Source organism: Takifugu flavidus, chromosome 9 (genome assembly GCF_003711565.1).
Source record: "Takifugu flavidus isolate HTHZ2018 chromosome 9, ASM371156v2, whole genome shotgun sequence".
Lineage (NCBI taxonomy): Eukaryota > Metazoa > Chordata > Actinopteri > Tetraodontiformes > Tetraodontidae > Takifugu > Takifugu flavidus.
In genome coordinates this window covers 4827439-4849816 of record NC_079528.1, presented here as the reverse complement: position 1 = coordinate 4849816, position 22378 = coordinate 4827439, and the positions used below count along the sequence as shown (strand labels likewise).

The 22378-nt window shown below is 43.5% G+C and overlaps 6 protein-coding genes across 7 annotated transcripts; 2 read left to right on the top strand and 4 right to left on the bottom strand.

Annotated features, from left to right (window-relative positions):
- Nucleotides 1–106: 106 nt before the first annotated feature.
- On the bottom strand, nt 107–2629 carry mars2 (methionyl-tRNA synthetase 2, mitochondrial). Its single transcript, XM_057043591.1, has 3 exons — nt 2095–2629; nt 1598–1932; nt 107–1497 (listed from the first exon to the last, which is right to left on the bottom strand). Exons 1-3 carry the CDS (start codon nt 2375–2377, stop codon nt 319–321), a joined length of 1797 nt encoding a protein of 598 aa, XP_056899571.1. The 5' UTR covers nt 2378–2629; the 3' UTR covers nt 107–318.
- On the top strand, nt 2428–5965 carry zgc:101583 (uncharacterized protein LOC494104 homolog). 2 transcript variants are annotated; one of them, XM_057043593.1, is made up of 7 exons: nt 2428–2446; nt 3121–3199; nt 3477–3609; nt 3805–3861; nt 4017–4107; nt 4416–4576; nt 4663–5965. In XM_057043593.1, exons 2-7 carry the CDS (start codon nt 3131–3133, stop codon nt 5295–5297), a joined length of 1146 nt encoding a protein of 381 aa, XP_056899573.1. In that variant the 5' UTR covers nt 2428–2446; nt 3121–3130; the 3' UTR covers nt 5298–5965. The 2 variants fall into 2 exon arrangements, with proteins under 2 accessions (XP_056899573.1, XP_056899574.1); XM_057043594.1 differs by lacking the exons at nt 2428–2446; nt 3121–3199 and adding an exon at nt 3242–3266.
- timm8a (translocase of inner mitochondrial membrane 8 homolog A (yeast)) lies at nt 5966–7361 on the bottom strand. Its single transcript, XM_057043596.1, has 2 exons — nt 7134–7361; nt 5966–6508 (listed from the first exon to the last, which is right to left on the bottom strand). Exons 1-2 carry the CDS (start codon nt 7242–7244, stop codon nt 6347–6349), a joined length of 273 nt encoding a protein of 90 aa, XP_056899576.1. The 5' UTR covers nt 7245–7361; the 3' UTR covers nt 5966–6346.
- A 133-nt stretch (nt 7362–7494) lies between these two features.
- On the bottom strand, nt 7495–14993 carry btk (Bruton agammaglobulinemia tyrosine kinase). Its single transcript, XM_057043590.1, has 18 exons — nt 14837–14993; nt 12609–12778; nt 12434–12538; nt 12034–12115; nt 11784–11909; nt 11652–11713; nt 11385–11572; nt 11141–11203; nt 10990–11044; nt 10831–10910; nt 10454–10581; nt 9959–10030; nt 9685–9856; nt 9083–9302; nt 8916–8980; nt 8685–8803; nt 8450–8607; nt 7495–8354 (listed from the first exon to the last, which is right to left on the bottom strand). The coding sequence occupies exons 2-18, from the start codon at nt 12747–12749 to the stop codon at nt 8286–8288; spliced, it is 1905 nt and encodes a 634-aa protein (XP_056899570.1). The 5' UTR covers nt 12750–12778; nt 14837–14993; the 3' UTR covers nt 7495–8285.
- A 306-nt stretch (nt 14994–15299) lies between these two features.
- On the top strand, nt 15300–17096 carry rpl36a (ribosomal protein L36A). The gene is made up of 5 exons (XM_057043595.1): nt 15300–15434; nt 16082–16187; nt 16263–16330; nt 16405–16527; nt 17017–17096. The coding sequence occupies exons 1-5, from the start codon at nt 15432–15434 to the stop codon at nt 17035–17037; spliced, it is 321 nt and encodes a 106-aa protein (XP_056899575.1). The 5' UTR covers nt 15300–15431; the 3' UTR covers nt 17038–17096.
- gla (galactosidase, alpha) lies at nt 16677–20555 on the bottom strand. Its single transcript, XM_057043592.1, has 7 exons — nt 20299–20555; nt 19043–19217; nt 18392–18566; nt 18180–18271; nt 17892–18053; nt 17610–17807; nt 16677–17545 (listed from the first exon to the last, which is right to left on the bottom strand). Exons 1-7 carry the CDS (start codon nt 20451–20453, stop codon nt 17213–17215), a joined length of 1290 nt encoding a protein of 429 aa, XP_056899572.1. The 5' UTR covers nt 20454–20555; the 3' UTR covers nt 16677–17212.
- Nucleotides 20556–22378: the final 1823 nt, after the last annotated feature.

Below are 22378 nucleotides of genomic sequence, written 5' to 3'. Positions count from 1 at the left end.
CTGAGACCCTGAGAGCCCGTTTCTACAACACAAAGATGCTCAAGCGGAAGCAGCACAGGTATCAATTATTTTTGAACCAGGGAAAGGAAGAGTATGGACATTCGTACAAAAAAAGATCAAATTTAACATGGTTAAATAGATATAATTCATTCATCCATGCAGGCATCTCAAGTATTATTGTTCTTTGGTCCAATTCCCCATTTTTATCAGGATTGTTTTATACATTTTTTCCTTGTTTTTTTTTACTCTACAAAGGGAAAAAAAAGTCACATGAGTTTAATTCACGGAGTGAACAGAGGCACGTGGACTACAAACTAATCATCTCAAGTTGCTGCCTTTTTCCATCTTCCTGTTTTTCTGTTGGTCAGCTCTCTGACTCTCCAAACGGCTAAAAAGCACCCCTGAGTCTGACCCCAGTGCTCTCCCCTCAAAGGGACAGTCCTTTCCCTCAAACCTGGGGAGGAAGTTTAAATTTGTCCAGCTCCTCTCGTGCGGTTGTACACCAAGTCTGGAGAGCAGCTTGTTAGATATTTCCGGCACTACTGGCTGGAGGAGGGTGCCGTAAATCCTCAGGCATTCGAGGGAAACGTGGATAATGGTGCCTAGCCAGCGCTGGTCTGCACTGTCCTTCCTGTCCAGCTTCCACGGCGCGTGCCGCTGGACAAAGCCGTTGGTCTGCCTCACACAGGTGCTGACAGCCTCCAGGGCTTTGTAAACATGCATGTCCTCAAAATGCTGCTCCACCACAGCGGGGAGGTGCCTCACACTCTCCAACATGCGATAGTCTTCATCGTCAGCTCGGCCTCCGCGCTCACGTGGGAAGGAGTCGGGGCAGAAGGAGGCGTAGACCTGAGCGGGGTTAAGCGCCGTGGCCGTGCAGCGGTTAAGCAGACCTCCCAAAGCGTCTGCGAGCTCCGCGTTGAGCAGCTTTACAACTTTGTCGTCTCTGTAATCGCAGTCCGTGTCTGGGACACCCTGACGGAGGAGGAAGTACCTCAGGCCATCTGTTGTGAACAACTGCGAGCGTTCTTGTGGATCTATCACGTTCCCCAAACTCTTAGACATCTTCTTCCCTGCCACCGTCCAGTGAGAGTGCACGTGTATCGTCTGAGGCAGAGGCAGCCCGGCCCCCAGGAGAAACGACGGCCAGTAGATGGCGTGAAATTTTAAGATGTCCTTTCCAATAATGTGGTGGGCCACGTTCCACCATCTCTCGTGGTTGTGTGGATATCCAACTACTGTGAGGTAGTTCACCAGCGCATCTAGCCACACGTAGATGGTTTGTCCGTCATCCTCCGGGACGGGGATTCCCCACTGGAGACGACTTTTCTGGCGGGACACGGACAGATCAGGGAGCTCCTCCTGCAGCCACTGCAGGACAGAGTGGTGGAAACGCTCTGGCTGAATGGCACGAGGATTTTCTCTGAGCCAGTCAAGCAGCTGAGATCGAAATCCAGACAGACGGAACATATAGTTCTCCTCTTTCATCCACTCCACCTGCAACACAGTAGCAACAGTAGCCTGACATTCACTGGAAAAGACGGTACAATCTCGTACGTCTGCTAACGTCAGAAGAATCTGATCCTAGTAGAATTACCTTGTGACCGCTCTCCAGCGATACTTTGATTTCCTTCCCTGTAGAGTCCAGGGCAGTGGTCACCTGCGATGGTGTGAGGAAGCTTTCATCTTGAGTAGAATACCAGCCTTCATAACTCCCTTTGTAGATGAGCCCTTTGCTGCAGAGCACCGACCAGAAGTGCTGCACGGCCCGATGGTGTCTCTGCTCGGTGGTTCTGATGTAGTCTGTGTTGGATATGTTACAGCTGCTGAAGAGATGCCTGAATCTCTCTGACACAGCGGTGCAGAATTCCAGCGGTTCTTTTCCTGCAGCTTCGGCTGCTTGCTGGATTTTCAAACCGTGTTCATCTGTGCCTGAAAGGGAAAATGATCAGCTGCATTATGTCCACTAAATTTAAATGATGGCAATTCATAAACTTGGTAAGTAGAAAAACATCTAAGCAATGCTTTCACGTGACTAAATAGTTGGCACGTCCAACATTATTAATATAGGCTATTGATCAATGGAGAATTCACCTGTAGCAAACCTGGAGTTGAAGCCCTGCAGTTGCTTATGCCTGTGAAAGCAGTCGGCAATCACAGCGGAATACAAGTGTCCTAAATGAGGAGAAGCGTTGACATAAAAGATTGGAGTCGTAATGTAGTAATTCCTGTTTTCTGTGCTCGCGTATCTGATCTCGGGATTTTTCACTGGCGCTGCATTCGCCAAGACAATTTTGTGTAGTTCGGGAACAGCTTTACAGCCTCTGGTGAGAAAGAGAAAACGAGTCCTCATGACTGGATTACAGAGGCAGCCCATGTGGCTGGTATTTACTCCAGGGTCCGGAGCGAAGACGAGCTGTCACCGTGGATGTTGACAAACAGACGAGTAAGCTACGAGGTTTAACAAAAAGCACCCAAAAAGCAGTTGTAAGAGGCCATTTTAACCGAGATGTATAGGGATGATTGAAAGTGGTCAAATTATACGCCTTTTACGTGAAAGTGTCGCCCGCGAGTTACACAAACTCGCCAAGGTTAGAGAAGCTTCCGGGTTCTAAGCGTGACCGTCCTTTGTCCAATCAGAATTGAGCGTGTTAGGTGACGCGAGCCAGCAGCCAATTATATTGCAACTTAATAACGTTGCCTTCACGACTGCATATAACAGTCGAATCTTTATTATAAATTAGGTTGGTCACTGTGCTTAAAAATTGTATTACGTATTCGTTTAGTGATTTAAAAAAACAACGTATAAACATTAATATTTACCTTTTTGTGACATTGAGTTTAAATGTATTTTAATTTATCAGAAATATTGAGGATCGCAATTCGAGGTCTTTTTGACGTAACGTAAATGAAACTTTCATTTTACAAGGCATACTGCCGTATAGTCAATCATAGTTTGTGTTTTCATTTAATTTCTGACCAAGATTCGTGTGTCCTTCTGACAAACTATTTTAATGCAAGTTTCATGGGTGCGACTTCGTTAAATTGACCACAACTGCCACCGCCCCCTCTCAAATGAAACAACAATAATATTCTGCTTTTTTTATTCTTTTTAACCAGGAAGTAGCCGATGACGGCCAGCCAATCAGCTGCGACTATTCAGTTAACTGCGACGAATGGGGTGGAAGTGACAGCGAAGGTAAATAAAACTATGTGTAAAGACTGTTAGAAACTATATTAAGTTCTACTTTAATGACATATTAGACGTGAGTATACACATTCCGAGATGAAAAGATTGTTAATTAAATTATCTTAGCTTTCTTAGCCGTCTAACGACACTATTTCCTCCAGTCCCCCTATCATGTGATGTTAAACATGAGGTGTCGTTGCTCGACTTTTCTTTTATCGTCTCGTCGAGAAGAAATACAGAGATTCTTGCTTTGGTGAAGCCTTTTACACTGTTTTTTTGCTTTAAGATGGAGGTGAATCGTCTGGACTTCTACATCGGTCTCTCCCTGGCTGTGAGCTCCAGCGCGTTTATCGGAGCGAGTTTTATCCTGAAGAAGAGAGGCCTCCTGCGATTGGCCCGCAAAGGATCGATGCGAGCAGGTACTCTTCACGTCTATTGGACATCTTTGACATAACCGCCTTCACTTTCGTATATTTTGTAAGAAATCTCTTTTAAAAATACGGATGTATGTACAAAAATAAGCAGCTAAATATTTTGCAGCTGAAAAGTAGAATTTAAGAACTGTCCATCTGACCAAGCTCCTTGCTGCTTTCCTTCTTTTATAAATGTCACAGGTCAAGGTGGACATGCTTACCTAAAGGAATGGCTGTGGTGGGCAGGACTCATTTCAAGCAAGTGAATCATTTTGACTCTGCTGAAAATTTCTGCTTTTCATAGGGTTTGATTAAGCGGCCGTGCTTGCTGTACATGCAGAAGCCCTGCGTGCTCGATAGCTTCAAAATATCTCATTTTTTAGTAGGTTTTGTCATTCCTGTTTGTGTTTCAGTGGGAACCGGAGAGGCTGCTAACTTTGCTGCCTATGCATTTGCCCCTGCCACTTTGGTGACTCCTCTTGGAGCGCTGAGTGTACTAGTAAGGTAATTTTATTAGCCTGGAACTGCTTTATGTAACCATTTTGTGTGTGTGTTTTTTTTCCTGTTACATCACTGGCAATTGTATAGATTAGGCAGCAAAATTCTCCCCAATCGTAATCTATAGAAACACATGTAATGTGAAGTTTCCTCATCCATCACTCAGATGTGTCTTTTTACATTAAAAAAAAACTGAAACAGCAAAGCAGCAGTCTCCTGGTTGTTTAAGAATTTGCTGCTAATCCTAAAGTGACATCATAAACATATATCTATGTGACTTTTACGAACCGTCTGCACCATTTGTGTTCTTCCAGTGCCGTGCTCTCCTCTTATTTCCTCAATGAGAGGCTGAACATCCATGGAAAAGTGGGTTGTTTGCTGAGCATCCTGGGATCCACAGTGATGGTGATTCACGCCCCTCAGGAGGAGGAAGTGGCTTCCCTCAGTGCCATGGCTGACAAGCTCAGAGACCCAGGTAGGAGCAGGCCTTCCCCGGCCCAAGGACATTCATTCGGTCTTAAAATTCTCAGCCGGATCAACATTTGTGAATTCCTCCACCAGGTTTCATTGTGTTTGCTGTGTGTGTTGTGGGGAGCAGTCTGGTTCTTATCTTTGCTGTGGCTCCGCGGTTTGGACAGAAGAATGTGCTGGTCTACATCCTGATCTGCTCTGTTATTGGCTCCCTCTCTGTGTCCTGTGTAAAGGGCCTGGGCATTGGCATCAAGCAGCTGTTTGCTGGCACGGCTGTTCTGAAGGAACCGCTTTTCTGGTCATTGGTCTTCTGCCTGGTAATCTGCGTCGGTGTTCAGATTAACTACCTGAACAAAGCGCTCGACATCTTTAACACGTCCATTGTTACTCCCATCTATTATGTCTTCTTTACGACCTCTGTCATGGCCTGCTCTGCCATCCTTTTCAAAGAATGGCTGAATATGTCTATTGATGGCATAGTAGGAACAATCAGTGGGTTCTTCACAATCGTTCTGGGGATCTTCCTCCTCCACGCTTTCAAAGACATTACATTTACCCAGGATTCTCTCCCACTCTTCATGAGGAAGGGGCCTCAGGATTTTCCTTGTGGCCACAAGCCTTACATGGCTCTTCCTCAACATGAAAGACCACTAGAGAGTGAGGTAAAACTGCCCAGAGAGGGAGGCATGATGGGGGGATGGAGTCCAAACCAGTGCAATAATTGAAAAACTTGTGAAGGCTGATTGTTCGTTGTTGTTTGTGTAGTTTGTGTTCAGGTCCATCACACACATTGCTCAATGGATCACATTTACCTTTACCATCAACTTTATGTCGTTCCATTGGACATTACCCTATGGTTCTATTTATAGCAGTGTGAAAGGCAAAGTGTAAGTTTTATTTTAAAAATTGACTGGGAATGGGTGGGTGATGCCATATCTTCACGCCTCGTAAAAAGTATTAACGTAACAGACTGTCTTGAATTAAAGGTAGCGTGAACTGTTTCAACCGTTATATTACTGTTATATGGCGCACACGCATATTATCACGGGCTCCAACTGTTGCTTGTTATTGTTTAGACCACCAGGGGTCGCTGTTCGAGGTGGGAAACCCTAACAGCTTCACCCATGTTTCATCCCCCCCATCAGTGCAGTTCATTGAATTCCTTTTCGGTTTTGCATTTGAGCCTCAAGTTTATATCGATGTCTTTAAGTGAAGACATGAACAAAAAAGTTCTGAGTGCACTAAAGTCATGTTTAGCATTTTTGATTCATCTTCCTGTAATACCTCAGTAAATGTCACCAAAGATGGCTGTGTTTGCTCAACTAACGTGATGCATCTGTTAGTCTTTGTATTTTTAATACACATTAAAATGTGAAATGTTAAAAAGGCAGAATAGTTTGGCATTTTTTATTGCATATGTACAGTCCCTATACAAGAACATCACTGCACCTTCAGTTAAAACACTGTTCTTTAGTAACAAAAGGTGTGATGAAGTGCTTCACACCAACTTACAAGTTCAACATCCCAGATGGCTCCATCTTCTACAGAAGCAGAAACAAGTAATGACGCTACGGTTTTACAAACAGAACCAGAAATCCAACATCACAACAGGCCAGAAAAGTGTGGTCAATCGCAGGCACTTGCGTCCAACAGGACAACGCAGTTCCTTTCCCCAGCTCGGGACAGTTCAGCCATGTCTGGGTAGCTGTGAGGAACCGGCACGGTCACAGCGTGGGCCGTGTGCATGTGTCTTGAGTCCTTCGAGCGACACTTCTTAGTCTGTCATGGTCTCGGAGAATGAGCCCTTGCTCCTCTGAGTCTGTTCCAGTCTATTCAGGATAAACTGGCTGGTGTCAATGAATCGCTCCACGCAGTTCACGAAGCACATTTCTGCCCTCGAGTCCAGCTTGGGCCCAGGTTTATCCATACATTTATCCTAGAACCAACAAAAGACCCATGAGAAGGAATAATCGAATACAACAATTACTCTTTTTGGAATCTAGATGAAAACCTGTATCCAGAGTTATGCTTCATTTATGAGTGATGTGTGTGTGTTATTTAAAGCATGCAACTTTGATTAACAGGTCCAGAACATAAATGGAAACTGTAAATCTGGTTTTACACTATAGTGGCGTAGTGAGCATTATTTTACTACAGCTGTGACCTCAACACACCAAATGTGGCATCCATTCATAACCTTGCCATGCAACCACAAATTATTCTTTACCGACTGGATCCAAAAGCAAAGCATCACCTTTATATGAGAGAGGCAACATTTGAGCCACTTTCTAGTAGTACTAATGAGTTTTGAATACTTTTTACACTAGACGTTACGCAGAGTTTATTCATTTTACTCAAGTGCGGTTCACCGCACGTCTGAGTTAAGCAAAATGGAACGGCGTATGTATTTCTGCAAGGCTGACAAGCATCAAGAGTTACAGTTATGGGTTCATGTTCCATGTTGCTTTAATAATTTTATACACACGTGTCATTTCGTAAGACGACTCATTAGTTTATATGGAAATAGCAGCGCAGCACCGTTAGCTTAGAGCTAATCTCACCCAGCAAACCTCCGTCATATGATGCACCAGCTGCTGAAACCTTTGCTTCTGCGATTCGATTTCGATGAACTGCTGAAGCTGGGGATCGGCGCTCGCCCCCTGGCCATTCATATTGGATTAAAATAGTCGCAAACGAGGCAACTTTCTGATTCTTCTCACTCTGCTGCTGACCTTCACGTGTACGTGTGGACGACAGGAAGCAGGAAGTCAGCCAGCCAATCACAGCGCGCCTTGGTCTGACGCGTTCACGGCGCATATTTATAGTCGTCTATTAGAGAACTGCTGATATTTCATCATTAGACGAGAACAACGCAACAGTTTGACACTGGAATTCTTTCACACGAGAAATCCCACTGCTAGGTCGACACACTTGGCTTTTTTTAATTTGTGCAATAGTTCCTACAAAGCTTGGTTTCACATGTCTGCAGTGATTCCACAAAATACAAAAAGAACAAGATCAGATACAGTAAACACATTTCAGTCAAAAACTTTGAACACTATTTACAGGTGAAGATTACATACAGATTGGCAGATTTATTTAAAGTTCAGTCACCCTGACATTTAGTTTTAAATATCCTGTGCTTTGTCAGTTTGGGTCATTTCATTAAAATCATGTGAATTATTAGATTATCTATTTTTCCATTAGGTTCATTATAACATAAGATTCCAGGATTTCATTATTCAACCCTCCCACTCATTCACCTTTCCAAATTAATCCGGTTTTCACTGTTTCTCCTGACTTGCATTATGATCCCAGTCGGTGAAACTGATGCCTTCTTTCTACTTGTCAGAAGTGCCTGTAAAGTGTGTCAGACGTTTTGGTCTTGAATGTTTTCTTTTAGTTTTCACCCTGTTTTAAAGAGAGAAAGACCCACTGCAAGTGTGATGATAACTCAATAACATTGACTTTTACTGACGTCATCCTAAATGTAAGACAAACTTTAAAACCCAAATGTAGACTTACTTTCTTAATCAGGACCATATATTTTCGTGAGTTAGTGATCTATGATAACATTCATATAATGCATACAATGCTCATGTTTGAGAGAATCTCAGTTTTATCTGTTTCAGCCCGAGTGGGTTTTCCTCCTGGTGATATAAGAAAACGAGGCTCCAGCTGAAGCTTTTGATGTGGATGATTTTGGTGATCTACTAGAGCCCATCCAGCAGATCCTGAACAGTCAGAACCAGCTCCTCAAAGGTAGGCCTCTCATCTGCTTTCTGAAGATATAACAGAGACTATGGCATTTCAAGAAGGCCAAAGTTTTGATTTCATACAAACACACAAGACATCTTCCCAACAAATGACTGCTTACCTCATGCCAGCAGCTGGTCATGACGGCGTAGACCTTCTCACTGGCCAGCTGGGGACGGTAGAGGCGCCGACCACTGGACACCTTATCCACAATTTCCTGGTTGTTGAGGTGTTCATATGGGAGCTTTCCCAAAGTGTACACCTCCCACATGAGGACCCCTGAGCATTTATATGACTGGTAAACATGTGAACTAACTAAAAGCTAATTTAAAAAAAAAGTGGTGCTCTTTACCCACCATAAGCCCAGACGTCTGATTTGCTGCTGAATTTGCAATAGAGGAGGACCTCTGGAGGGGACCAGCGAACAGGAAACTTGGCCCCTACTGAACTTGTGTACTCATCATCTAAGACGTACCTGAGATAATGGAGGAAGGAAAAAAAGTTAGGCAATGTTAAGAAAGAACACTTCTACAAGTTTATAAATCGTGATTAATCTACAATCTCGTCATTTCACAGTGATATTTTACCTCGATAAGCCAAAATCTGTCACTTTAACAGTGCCGTTGCTGTCTACCAAACAATTCCTGGCAGCCTGGGGACAAACATCATTTTTTAATTAGGTGATTATCAAATATTGTATTTATGTACGTATTACTAGTGTACTGGCTACATTGCGTCCCTCCTCATGTCTCACCAGGTCTCTGTGGATGTATTGCTTGGACTCCAGGTAGGCCATGCCTTCAGAGACGTCCTTACACATCTCCAGCAGCTGGACCATAGTCGGGTGCTGCTTCAGTCCTTCTCTGAGGTACGTCAGCAGGCAGCCGTTGGACAGAAACTCAGTCACGATGTAAATTGGTCTTTGTGTGGTGCACACACCGTACAACTGGACCAGGTTTTCATGATGGAGCTTCCTGGTTTGAGTCAGAGCAGAAGGAAGGGAGTTAGCCGTGACACTTCACAGCATGATACCAAAAACTGTACAGACACCACGCTGACGTTGTATCTATACCAAGCTGTACAGATTAAGAGCTGTCTTTTAACAATATTTTATATATAGAACAAGTGATTTCTGAGAATCCTGTGCTGATTTTCAGAATTCTGCAGAACACAAACGGGAGCTTCTCTGTGATAGCGAAAGCTGAAGCCACTAAATAAAATGAAAAGAGAAAAATGTGGAAGTTTAAAAGGTTAGTAAAGTAAAGCGCCTCAGCGAGTGTGCCTCAAATTGCTCTGGTTTCAGTTGATGGCGTTATCTCTCCAGCTGCGGTAAAGTCAAATCTGCCTTTTGCTCACATCATGATTTTTGCTTCCTCTATGAAGTCATCCTCAGACATGGAGCCCTCTTTTATCATCTTTATGGCCACGTCGTGTTTGCCCTGCCACTTCCCGTACTTCACCACTCCAAACTGGCCGGTGCCCAGGTCTTTGATGAAGGTGAGGTGACGAGGGTCGATCTCCCACACACCTGCAGGAAACCAGACAAAAGAAATCGGGTCTATTTATACTCCAAAAACAATTTGAAATGATCTGCTGAGACCCAAAATAATTTTGAGAATGTGGCTCTTACCGTAGCCCAGCCCCACTGTTGATGGAGGCCGCGTCCGGGTTGTTACGATATATTTCAGCCTGCTAACCATTCCTGTTGAGGTGGAGGAAACAAGGATACAAATACCACACTTGTGAGGTTATTTTGGATGGAAGGACTTTGACTTGTGCGCCACGGAAATACAGTAAATTTTAACCATCCTGGTGTAAATAACGTGGCTCAGAATCTTGAAATTCTTAATATTAAAAAGTTTGCACATCCCCACACTTCTTAAACTTCTCAAACTCAGGAAACAGCCCTTTTTCACAGCCGGTCTCATTTCCTCTGATTAAAATCTGAACCCCGACTCGGCCACATTACCTTTTAACACGACTCTCCGTCTTATAGAGTCACTCAGTTTGTGTTGACAGGCTGCTCCAGGCACATTTACACATATTTTGACTGAACTTTTCAGAATCACACTCTCTTTTTCCTGCACCATTTATGCTTAGAAGAACACACGTTTGAGACATTGACCTGCTGCATTGTGCTGATGGTAGACGATGAGCTCGGGAATGGTGCTGAAATAATGCTTCTCGGCCAGGTAAAAGTGTCCCTGTGGAGTGGTGCAGATGTTATAATGCCTGCAGCTTGCACCAGTGTCTCTGTGGAGAGTGTAGTGAGAGTAAGTCAACAGGTTTTTCATCGCACACGAGCAGCTAACATGGTCTCGGTTATCCAGAACACAGCTGTGAGCGCCGGGATGAAAAGCTTCTGTGGAGAGATTAGTCCAGGATTTGCATGAATAATTTACATCTCTTTGCTTCTGTGACCCTCTGTGTCCGCCTTCAACTCAAACTATTCTTCTAATTACATTACTGGGACCCGAGGGTTGCACGACTCAGCGAACTCACCCTCCACTCTTGCTTAATAAAGACACTGTGTATTTTCCAGGCCTGCTTGAGTCTCGCACCAAGAAGCCGCCATCTTTGTTCTGAGAAACAACACACACACAGTTTATTTGATACAGTTTAAAGCCAAATGTCACCCACTTGAATGGTAGATCATTTTACCTCGGTCCTCAACAGTTTTTCTGCTTGGCTGCGATTTGTGTTCTTACAAAACCAGCTGCAACAGAAAAAAAAAAATCCCTAATTTGTGCATTTTCCTGCGTTTGTTGCTTCAGTAAGGATTTGCACAGGCAAAGATCCCTCTCATACTCACTCGAAACGTTCTAGCCCGTTTTCAGCTTCCACGACATAATTGCTGGGGATGTAGCCTTCATTCCTGCAGAAACAAAACAGAAACCTGGATGCAGCCTCTGGTCGGTGCTGGGTGGGTTAGTCCTATCTAGGAGGGTGGGGTGATTGTCACATGTATTCAATAAAAGACACAGTTTTACAACAGTCTACTCCCTTTTGTTGCTGATTTTGGAGCTGCATAGAGGGCAATGTTATGTCCTGATTACCCGTATTTGTCTCTGGCTCTCCACCAATTGGGATCGGACATCTCCAGGATGGTGTACTCCTCATCCTTCTTCAGCTCCAGGTCTTGTGTCGTCATGGGTAAGTAGTTATACTCTGCTGTGACGGTCATGCCTACAGAGGGTCCCTGCGGCTCGGGAGCCTGCAGAGGTACATTTGGACCAGGCTTCTCCTAAAGCACCAAAGACAGGATGGTGGAGGCGTCATTACGGAGGCAGGATATGGCATCAGGGACGTGAGGGTGTCTGTACCTCTGTCGGGGTTGGAGGAAGAGGTTTCCTGGATGTTCGTCGGGGGGAAATCCAGTTAAATCCTGTCAATGACACCATTTAAGGCCACGCCAAGGGTAATTTAGGAATGGCTAATCCAGGTCTCATTCTCACCGTTTTTGTTATCCAGCACCCTGCAGCCCATGGCTTGTTTGACCTCCTGGTGGCAGCACAGCCACATCCCGTCCATCCAGGCACAGGGATGGTACTTCTGCAGAAGGTCCCTGTTGCAGCGCACCACTGCCCACAGACACAGAGCACAGACGCACATTTACATTGAACCGACCGTTTCATTTGCATGTTCACCGAGAACGAGCGGAGACAAACATCAGACACATTGTTAAGTTCACATGAATGCACTGACTGTTTTTAAGGGTCTTTATCCATCGGGAGCGGGCGTCCTCGTTCTTCGCAAAAATGTACAAAGGCCCTTCGTCATACACGATCTGTGGTTTTTAAAAAAAAGTGTTGAGGAACATCGTGAGGATTCCTACATGCATCTTTTCACGTGATGCCTTTTTCTGAGAATGAACGTATCTTTAGCACTAACGTCTCCTGTGGTTGGCATGTGCCCCAACGCTGAGCCCATCAGCTTTTTTTGAGAGTGGTAAACGGTTTAACGAACCTCCACTTATACACACTTGAGGATTTTAGCTTTCGGTTTCCAGGCTGGAAACATGCAGATTCTCCGGCTATTTTATTGGCTTTTGAATCTCTAAAATTTGAAATCTCCTAAAAGAAAGAGAGATGCTGGTCATATGTACCTGGAACGCATACATGCGCTCCTGCGGTGCGTTGGGCTCAGGTTCCACCGTCTCAACGCACTTGATCTTCTCCAGGTCCACTGATCCTCTCAGTCCTTTTCGTTTCTGCTTAACAGATGTCACAACTGTCAGGGGACTTCGGACAGATGTCGAGCACAGAAGTGAGTCTTCGTACCCGTTTCTCAGCATCAAAATCATAGTAGGCGATTTTCTCCTGGGTGAGGACGAACAGCCTCTCCTTGTAGTTCAGCGGAGAGGTCTTCTTCTTCTGCTGAGAGCGTTTAATGAAGAGCTCCTCCAAGATTAAATCTGACATGATTCAGTCCTGATAAATCTGTGGGGAATCTGGAAAATAAGGAGTCTGTGTGACTGCAGCAGTGGAGCTCGAACCTCATGAAACAGGTCACACCTGAAACAGTTTCTGCTTTGCTATTTAGCAGCAGATTTGAACACATTTTTCCTCATTTTCACCTGGTTTTGAGAGCGACGAGCACGGAGTCATGTGATCATAACACCTACAATATTATAATTATTAATAATATTAATAATGAATGTTTGAAAGATGCATCACGACTTGTCATTTACTTTTCATGTCTTTTACTGTTATACGTAGTTATACGTGTCATGACATTTCCACTCGAAAGTTGATCATAATCAACATTTTGGACTAATACTTTGACTAAATATTAAAAAGATTAAATGTTTGGTTGTTTTTTTTAAATAAATTATGTGAATGATTAAAAAGGTGTAATTAAACATCAAGAACTGTGTGAAAATGTGGACACTCAGTTTTTACTTTTCCAGATTTGGAGTTCTCATTATTCTTTTATTTGTATTAGTCTATAAATTTAATTTAAAACTACCCAACAACAACCAAATAAAAAATAGTCCCAATATATACATCCGTAAAGACTCAGAACCAGCTTCTGTGAAATCATTCTGTCCCTTAAATTCATTTAACTTGATTTGGTTAAAGTTTAACTCAGAAACAGAAATCTAGATCTCACAGCTCAATGCTCGCTCTGTTTGTCAGTGTGTTTGCACTTCACCTTGGACTATTTTCAGCTGGCGCGCACTTCCTTCTGTCATCTGAACTGTAACACCAGAAGCTTCTCTCACTCTCTGTTAACCAGGTCTCGGATCTTTCTCCTCATGTGACAGAATAAGCCTGAGTGAGCGCTTCTCGTTCGTCCTCACCTCCTGTCCACCCTCCCCCCCCCCATCATTGTTTCCACACAGCAGTCCTCCAGAGCTGCTCCAGATCAAAAGATTTGGATTTTACTGCATCCAGGTTGCTAAGAGAGATTGAGGTTGCGTTTTTTGGAAGGGGGTGGGTTGGCTGTTTTTGAATGTATTTAAGGGAGTTGACTGAGGCCAACACAGACCAGCTCATGAGGAAGTTGCAACAAAGTTTTACTGCAATGTGAAGAGAGACTCTGCAGGCCCACTAATCTCACATGCTCTCTTTGAGACATATCTTCACACCTGAAGAACCATTAAATTCACACAGCAATGTGTGAATGTTTCTTTCCCTTTTTTGTTTGTTCTTCATTGTTTTTACATATCGAATGCAGCCATGGATTTGAAGTTACAGTTAAATTAAGCTTGAAAACACCAGCAAATGGGTGAACCACTGCACATGCAACATCGCAGCAGCTGAGCAGCTCTGAACCACTCACTTAACCAGAAATACGCATCTTCACAGATCATCACCTCAGTCCACAGAGCTGGTTGTGAAAACAGTTAAGTGGTAACAAGAAGCTGTGAGAAAAATGCAGCAGGTCACATTCTGGGGGAAAGAGAAGCCCCATTTTCGTGTGCTGGGATACTGAAGGTACTTGTTTTGTTGCTGCATATCCATATTTCACAGAAAACACATTTAGGACAGGATTCTGTCAAGTTGCACTCTGATGTTTCCTGACAGATAAGCTGCAAGGAAATTTAAAAGAGAAAAAAAGTGTTCTAAATAAGTGACTACATGTAAAATACCTAATTTCTTACACATTTTACAAACTTTAACATTGTGCTCTTCTGTTCTTTGATGGCCTTTTCTCAGAATACATATTGACCTGCTGTGTATATTGATTAAATGCCATTTTTTGAAACTTCACCAGTCATGAAGTGCTGAAATGGTTTAGAGCTTGTATCTGAGATATTTGAAAACGTGACGAATAATCGTAGTTATATGATCATTATCTGGCTGCTGATAATGTCGCCCCCAGTTCACTCTTGGATATCATGTATCCTTTAATGTGTGCAAGCTAAAGGGTATTTTGATATTTTCTTTTCATCACAACTTAAAATGAATAGCTGATTTTGTTTAAGTGAACACATTCTGGAGGACTGCCTCTTATGGCAGTTAAACTGAACTAAAATTAATACTCAAACTGCTCCATTACTTACCGGGACAGCAGAAAAGATCAACCATCCGACAGATAGCTTTTGATGTTGTACTTTGAAGTAGCAGCGTTACAAAGTGGTGGCATGAACCTTTGTCTCAGTTACCTTCCATTAAATGAATGTTGTTCAGTGTTGCAAGAACCTTAAACCCACCCACAGAGAGGAATCAACTCTTACTTCCCCTTTTTCTTCCTGCTTATTTTCATATCAGCCTACAGGACAGTTTTGGTGATAAAATGGAAGCAGGCTAAATATTAACACTGGCTGCATTTGCGTAGAGAGTAGTCAAACTCTTACATCTTTGTCTGAGAGGATTTCTGAATTCAAGCATCTCAAATTTGAACAAAGACAAAATAAAACTGAAAACTGATGACAATTGTGTTTAGTTCATATTGAATTAGCAATGTTCATCTCTGTGTACTGAGTAGTTTTTACAAATATTAAATATCTGCTCTTGGATTTTCAGCCGGTTTACTTGTTTTGACCTCCGGGAGTGCGTGGCCGCTAGGGGGCAGCCTACGCGGCTGCACCGCCGACCTCTACTTCAGTCCGCTTCCGCATTGGTTCTTCCTCTTTTCCGCTGCATCGGGTCGCCACCATGGTATGAAATTATTACACAGATACATGTCGAAGAATCGAACTTAATCTTGCTGATTAAAAGCTTGTTAGAGCACATTTGTTACGACAATGCGTCAAGAATGTTTCAGCGTACAAAACGAGGGTCGTATTACCCATGTTGTCAATGTGTGACGCTTTTAAACGTATATTGACTAATGCTTACTGTGGTGAACCGCCACTGCTGTTGCTGCCGGCCGTCCGGCCTCTCTTGCAGAGAAATATTTTGGTTCAGTTTTGTGGCAAAGAACGCTGAATATGTTCGCGTAAATTGTGCACAGTAATGTGTTTATCCGCCAGTTTGCCGTGGTTGCGTCCAATTGCTAGGTTGCTAATGTTAGCTCCCTCCCCAACGTCATCTGCCCTGAGAATCTGGGACTCGTAGATGTTAAAAGCAAACCTTAGTGTTTCGATTTTCTAGAAGGGGTTATGGTTATATTTGCTGCATCGTAACTATAGATTTGAGTCTGGTTCACCCTAATGGGTTGTATATTTGTTGAATTTGTCGTCAATGGCTGCACGTTGCGGGCATTAATTAACATGCGTTTAATTCAGCGCTTTATATTTAAATTGCAGAGATCACTCATTTTAAACGTCAATCCATCTTCATTTCTGTTCATCTGTATTTTCCAGGTGAACGTTCCAAAGACCCGCAGGACTTACTGCAAAAAGTGCAAGAAGCACCAACCCCACAAAGTTACCCAGTACAAAAAGGGGAAGGATTCCCTCTATGCTCAGGGTAAATAATCCATCATTTCTATGGTGATTTGTGATAAACTAGTTACCTCAATGTGACTGAACTGTACATGTGCAGGTAAGAGGAGATACGACAGAAAGCAGAGCGGTTACGGGGGTCAAACGAAGCCTATTTTCCGGAAAAAGGTACGATCAGAATTCCATATTTCTCAGCAATGACCCTGATCTCAGATTAATGATTTAATTCATTGTCTTCTCAGGCTAAAACTACAAAGAAAATTGTCTTGAGGCTCGAGTGTGTGGAGCCCAACTGCAGATCCAAGAGAATGCTGGCCATCAAGAGATGCAAGCACTTCGAGTTGGGTGGTGACAAGAAGAGAAAGGTACGAATTGTGTTTTTGGTCACATCCGTTATTTAAATGTACTCCTATTTGTTAAATCTGAGCTCCTTCATGGAGGGGAATGCTCCATTTATCGGTAAATTTCAACAAACCTCCATTATACTGTCACATTGAGAATTTCTGGACCACGATTAAAGAGACGTGCATTTTAATTAAGTGAAATTCATCAGTCATTCAGTGCTGTTGCTACATTCATCCTGAGTCAAAGCCAGAAGTGTTCATATTTACATTTACAAAATATAATGTAAGAATTTCTTTGTTCGGTGCTTTAGTTCCGTGCATATTTGGGGAAAAAGTATCCAATTTGTTATCACCTACTGAATGGAATGTTTAGTAGATGTAATTTCTGCAGAATTTAAGGACTGCATTATTTGTATGTTGTGCATACAGACATGTTGTCTGTTGGACTTATAACAGCCGGTAAATCTTGTCGAGCATTGTTTCTAACTGAACTCTTGTGTTCTCTTACAGGGCCAGGTCATCCAGTTCTAAACTGTGGCTCAGTTTTCTGGAGGAAATTGTCACAATTTTCAATAAATGTATTAATACAAGTTTGAAGTCGATCTGCTCTTGTGTGACGATGTGTTGCGGTCAGTCGCTGTGCACGAGCAGCAGTTTAACCACATCTGGATTGAACAGCTCCTGATCATGTGATCAGATGAAGCGACTATAGAAAGGCATTGTTGTGGTGTCTGACAGACGTGTCCTGCCACTCCATGCTGTAAACTTCTTTAAAGTCGCCGCTGACGGGCACGACTGTCAGCAGAACGGTGCCTGAAGGGTTGACTCTTACGACCATTTTACTGAACATTGGCTGAACGCCCATGTCCTTGTACTGGGGGAGGATCTGCGTGACGTTACAGGCAGGCTTACAGACCCTCCACCCCTGGGCCGCTCTGATCACGAAGCCTCTGGGACCACCGATCTCCTGTTTGTTCAGAACCGCGATGGCCAGTCGCTGCTTTGACAGAGGTCTCTCCCACACTTCAAAGTTGTCCACCTGTGGAGCCGATCAGATTTTAGACGCTTGATTCGAGCCACATCTGTATACAGGTGTTGCTCACCTTCCCCGAGAGGTAGCCTTGCTTCCCCAGTGGGTCCTGGTTGATGCTGATGACGTGTTTGTTCTGCAGCAGCTCTTTCGAGCGAGGGCAGATGTTTCTCAGGTCGTTGGACATGAACAGCGGGGCCGCCATGATGGCCCATAACGCCATCTGAGACTCTTGCTGGTCGTGACTCAGGCCGAAGTTTCCGATCACCAGCTGGAGAGGAACAACGTTAAAAGCACACCAGCATTTTTAACATGTATGAGGTTTGGAAGTTGGTGCTGCGAGGTCGTAGATTACCATGTCGGGGTCATTCCAGCCCCCAGGTCCAGCCGCGGGGATAATAGTGCACTGATGATCCGCAGTCCACGCTAAGATGGATTGGATGGAGCTCCACGAGTCGAGCACGTCGGCGCTGTTCCGCCAGTGGTTGCACGTCTCACGAATTGCAGTGTAGTTTGGCTGCACGTGGGGGTTAAAATGGTGACGGATGTTACATTTTCACCACTGTGAAGCTGTAAATCAGCACTTGCAAAACTGCAAATATACTGAGAACTGGAAGAAAACCATCTGAGCAGAAAGTCGTACCTTCTGGAAGGGCCATTCATAGAGAGGCCACTCGCAGGAGTACACAATGCTTCTCCCAGTTTTATTCAGTGCTCTAGACATGTTCATGTAGCCTTAAAAACAGCAGTTGCGCAATATTATACACCTCAAAATCTTAAAACCTGTTGCTATTGTGATTTACAAAGGCTGCTTAAGCTCATAAGTGTAAGACATAAGATTTTGTTCATGTTCACCTTCTCCTAACAAGGTCCAGTCCATGAAGCAGCCGTCAAACTTGAGTAAATCCACCCCCCATTCAGCAAAGGTCTGAGCATCGGTGTCATAGTAACCCAGACTGCCGGGGTACTTAGCGCAGGTTTTGTTCCCTACGTCTGCGTAGATGCCCAGCTTCAGCCCTCTGGAGTGCACCTGGAGGGAACAGGTCCGTTCACAAACACGACACTAGGTGGCGGTGTTGCTCAGCTTAAAAACGACGCCTTTGGAACGCTGAAGTGTTTCCTGGTATCACAGAGGAGGTGAGAGGATGGAGGACCCCACCCTCCATGTTTAAGTCTACATTTTAAGGGTCTCCCTTGACACCAGGAGCTGACGTTTGTATATGTAATCTTGGACCTTGGCCCCTCAGCTGGAGCTTTCTCATTATGTAGAAAAGAATCTGCAGGTTGGCTAAGATGGATGTATAATGAATATATAATCTGACTGTGTAATCAGTTTTAAACTCTTTATCCGGGAAGTCAAACTTAGATGCTAAAAATGTGCTAACTCTGTAAAATCGAATGGTAATTCTGGAAGGCTAGAATCAAGGAAGAGAAAAGTTTTCTCGCTTCTTTCATTAAGAAGAAATAATGGCATTGAATGTGTACGGTATTTACACACATACTCACATAGTCGGCCAATTTCTTAATCCCTCCCGGGAATCTTTTGGGGTCTGCCTGCAAACGGCCCTGGTTGTCCCGCTGGTGGTAAGGCCAGCAGTCATCAATGCAGACGTACTCATAACCGGCCTCCTTCCAGCCCTCCTTCACCATCACATCCGCCATCTGCATGAATAGACGCTCGCTGCAGGGACAGGAGAGGACATGGTCGGCTGATGATATCACCGAGATGTTGGCAATGGGGCGCCAATGACGCCTCCTATTTTTGTTTATGATCTACTGACAGAACACAGCAGAGGTTCCGTCTGACAAGATGACATCTGGTGCTGTCTCAGGCTTCTGTGCGCAGGAAGTGAGGCGTCACTTATTGAACATTATTTCTGCATTAGTTAAAAACCAGAGGCGTTTATTTTTAAAAACCCTAAAATTCACTCAATACACTAAAATTGATCCAAATAAACTTCAATTTATGTCAGGCTGCTTTCATATATAGCAATGTGAGTAATAACATGATCAATATATATAATCAAATGGCTGAACAAACAAAAAAGTGTTAACTCTACTAAAAACAATAACTTCTTACTTTATGTATTTCTCTATCTGAGTTAATCTCATCTACTCCTGTTCCTTATCGGATTAGAGGTGACAGATTTGCAAAATGAGGTTATTGAAGCGCCCTCATTTCATCTTTATCTCATAACACCTCAAACTAAACAGCAAATAAGGTGGAATTAAACCAGCCGTGTAATTACGATGCTCATTTAATCTTAACAGCTTTTATAGTCACATGATTATGTTTCCTCCTTTTCCTGATTCATCTTTTTCTGGCACTCCTAATCATAAACTTTTCATAAAATCACATGATAGATGTAACAATATCAGCATGATTACCCTAAAAATGTGTGTTGTTTTGTTGGTAGTAGTCAGAGATTCGGTTATACATTGTGTCAGTTACTTCAGTAATGGACACACTACTGCATTTTAGTTTTATTTATTGAAGTCAGAAGCAGTTCATATTCGAGGTGTGCAACGGGGATCTTTAAACACCGAGCTTCAGCTGTATAGGTTCTGCATGCGTCACTTCCGGGTGAAGCTCCTCCCATGTTCCTCGTTCAAGGGTTAAGGTTAGGTTGATGGGGGGGTATTATTATTATTATTATTATTATTGCGATTTTAAAAATACAGTTATTACACGGTTAGCAAGCGCTGCTGACGGAAGAGTTTTGGTTGAAAACTCTTACTCTTTGTGACCCGATTTCTCTCACCTGATGCAGTTGTCCGGGTCTTGGTCACAGTCAGTATTACACATGAACCTCTCCCAGTGTAACCAGCCCATGGTGGGGGTCAGAGCCAGGCCGTTGTCCAGAGCTTCCGCTGCGGGCCCGATTAAAAAGACGAGGGCAAACACAGAAATGTACATATTTGCTCCTAAACGTGTCGCCTTTTACGCATCTGCTGACAATGATCAACTCGATTCAGTTGTTTGGTTCCATTTCCCGGTTTCCTGGGACCGCCCCCCCCCCCCGCTGAGTGACGTCGATTTGAACCAATGGGATTAAAATGCGCTTTTGGCCGCCCAATGGTCTTCCGCTCAGATCCCTCCGCTTTAAACGAGGAAGCGCCAAGTCTCAATTGTAAAGCAGGAACATGATTAAGGCCAGGAAATAAATACATTGTGATTTGTTTGCAGGGCATAGGGTAGCTTTAAATGTATATATAAAAAAGTAGGTATGTATCCAGATGTGTATGTATGTATGCAAATGTGTTCGTATGCAGAATCCCCTGAACTAAGCCCATAATGCGTCAAGTTAAGGCAAATGTTGAAATCAGCCAATTAAATTATTTTTTTCATCAAGTGGTATCACTTATTATTTAAAAAACAGATACTGGCCCAGTCATACAATCAATGATGTAGGTCCCTCTCCATAGGTGCTCTTTACCAGCCTCGTGTTATGTTTAGTTTATTACATCGTGTATTGTTGAGGATTTAGAGCCAATATTTCTTAGTCTTTAGTCACCTGTGTGTAAGGGACTGGGTTGTGAAGATGAGGGTTTTCAGTCGAAACCACAGTTCAAGTTGTTCAGGATGCCTGGAGAGCACATTCAGGCCCTCCAATGAGTTGGTGATGCAGTCAGGGCTGTACCCTGGCTTAGCCCATATTGGATAGGCTCCAGCAGTTTCCCTGTGACCCCGTAAGAGATAGAGCAGTGAAGAAAAAGAAAAAAAGAAAGAAAAGATAGTCACATAAGTACCTGACTGGTGATATTAAGAACTGTTTACCAATGGGGGGGTCCGACAAAGGACCAAAACATGGAAGAAAATGTATGTTATTATGTAAATGATGACATTTAAGCAACCTTCCTTGGAAATAGTAATTTTATAATCCCTGTGAGCTTTCTTTAGGAGGCCCTGCATGTGTTAATCTGCTGATTTGATACATATATCAGCTTTTGTTTGAATGAAGGGAGATCTGGAAGCACTGGAAAGAGGGAGGTTGTTCCAGGGTTTTTTAAGCCACGTCTGCTGGTTTTAGCCTTACATTATATGCACGGACATCATCGCTCCCTCACTAAGAATGGTTCTTTAAGGTGCCAGTGTCACACTGAGCTGCTTCAAAGGCCACATATGTATCTACAAAAGCTACAAATTTCCCTCAATGTTTACAACTTGCGTTTTCATAAACGTTAGTGGGGGTTTTTCAGCTCATAAAAGGACAAATTTAATTTTAATCCTTCACTTTAGCATGAAGCCCAAACAGAGAGTGGAAATAAAACCTGGATCATTGTTTTTCTGTGCGCAACCTCAGAAGAAAGGCAGAAAATTACCTGGGCTAACCCACTTTTCCCAGAGGAGCTAATCTAATCAAAAATCCACGCACGCCATCAGCAGTAATGTCAGACCGTTGTACATTTGTATTGACTTTGCTTCAAGCTGTTTATCATCACGCCTGAGACAATAATTTGTCTGCAGACTTTAAATTAATTAGAGACAGAATTTTTAATACAGCTGTAAATGGGCACCCTGTAAAACGCTCGGAACCCCTCAAACACGCAGCGAGAGCGATGAGATTTTAAATTCACCGTGTGCTGAAGAATCAGAAAGCACGGTTTGGAATTTTGTTCGGCCGTCTCTGAACGTCTGCATCTTCGGAACGCCTCAGCCGTTCAGGATGGTCTTGTTAGGGGAGTCTGAGCATAAGAAGCTGGTAATAATCCGCATTCACACAGGGAGTCATGCCTGATATTTAATCACAGCTGGTTAAAACCAGCAGCAGCCAGCAAAGGTGGCCAGGCCCCAAATGTCAGAATTCCCTCCCTGCGTGCTGATGGATGGACCAGCCCAGC

What these genes read in the sequence shown, in the direction of transcription:
- mars2 (XM_057043591.1), bottom strand. Translation starts at nt 2,377, where the DNA reads ATGGGCTGCCTCTGTAATCCAGTCATGAGGACTCGTTTTCTCTTTCTC. An exon ending in CAACTCCAGGTTTGCTACAG is followed by an intron (nt 1,933 to 2,094) that starts GTGAATTCTCCA and finishes TTTCCCTTTCAG; the next exon opens with GCACAGATGAACACGGTTTG. An exon ending in CGCTGGAGAGCGGTCACAAG is followed by an intron (nt 1,498 to 1,597) that starts GTAATTCTACTA and finishes ACTGTGTTGCAG; the next exon opens with GTGGAGTGGATGAAAGAGGA.
- zgc:101583 (XM_057043593.1), top strand. Translation starts at nt 3,131, where the DNA reads ATGACGGCCAGCCAATCAGCTGCGACTATTCAGTTAACTGCGACGAAT. An exon ending in GCGCTGAGTGTACTAGTAAG is followed by an intron (nt 4,108 to 4,415) that starts GTAATTTTATTA and finishes GTGTTCTTCCAG; the next exon opens with TGCCGTGCTCTCCTCTTATT. An exon ending in TGACAAGCTCAGAGACCCAG is followed by an intron (nt 4,577 to 4,662) that starts GTAGGAGCAGGC and finishes TTCCTCCACCAG; the next exon opens with GTTTCATTGTGTTTGCTGTG.
- timm8a (XM_057043596.1), bottom strand. Translation starts at nt 7,244, where the DNA reads ATGAATGGCCAGGGGGCGAGCGCCGATCCCCAGCTTCAGCAGTTCATC. An exon ending in ATATGACGGAGGTTTGCTGG is followed by an intron (nt 6,509 to 7,133) that starts GTGAGATTAGCT and finishes TGTTGGTTCTAG; the next exon opens with GATAAATGTATGGATAAACC.
- btk (XM_057043590.1), bottom strand. Translation starts at nt 12,749, where the DNA reads ATGTCAGATTTAATCTTGGAGGAGCTCTTCATTAAACGCTCTCAGCAG. An exon ending in GGTGCTGGATAACAAAAACG is followed by an intron (nt 11,714 to 11,783) that starts GTGAGAATGAGA and finishes TGTCATTGACAG; the next exon opens with GATTTAACTGGATTTCCCCC. An exon ending in AAAAACTGTTGAGGACCGAG is followed by an intron (nt 10,911 to 10,989) that starts GTAAAATGATCT and finishes GTTGTTTCTCAG; the next exon opens with AACAAAGATGGCGGCTTCTT.
- rpl36a (XM_057043595.1), top strand. An exon ending in GGATTCCCTCTATGCTCAGG is followed by an intron (nt 16,188 to 16,262) that starts GTAAATAATCCA and finishes GTACATGTGCAG; the next exon opens with GTAAGAGGAGATACGACAGA. An exon ending in GTGGTGACAAGAAGAGAAAG is followed by an intron (nt 16,528 to 17,016) that starts GTACGAATTGTG and finishes GTTCTCTTACAG; the next exon opens with GGCCAGGTCATCCAGTTCTA.
- gla (XM_057043592.1), bottom strand. Translation starts at nt 20,453, where the DNA reads ATGTACATTTCTGTGTTTGCCCTCGTCTTTTTAATCGGGCCCGCAGCG. An exon ending in TTAAGAAATTGGCCGACTAT is followed by an intron (nt 18,567 to 19,042) that starts GTGAGTATGTGT and finishes TGTTCCCTCCAG; the next exon opens with GTGCACTCCAGAGGGCTGAA. An exon ending in ATGAATGGCCCTTCCAGAAG is followed by an intron (nt 18,054 to 18,179) that starts GTACGACTTTCT and finishes CCCCACGTGCAG; the next exon opens with CCAAACTACACTGCAATTCG.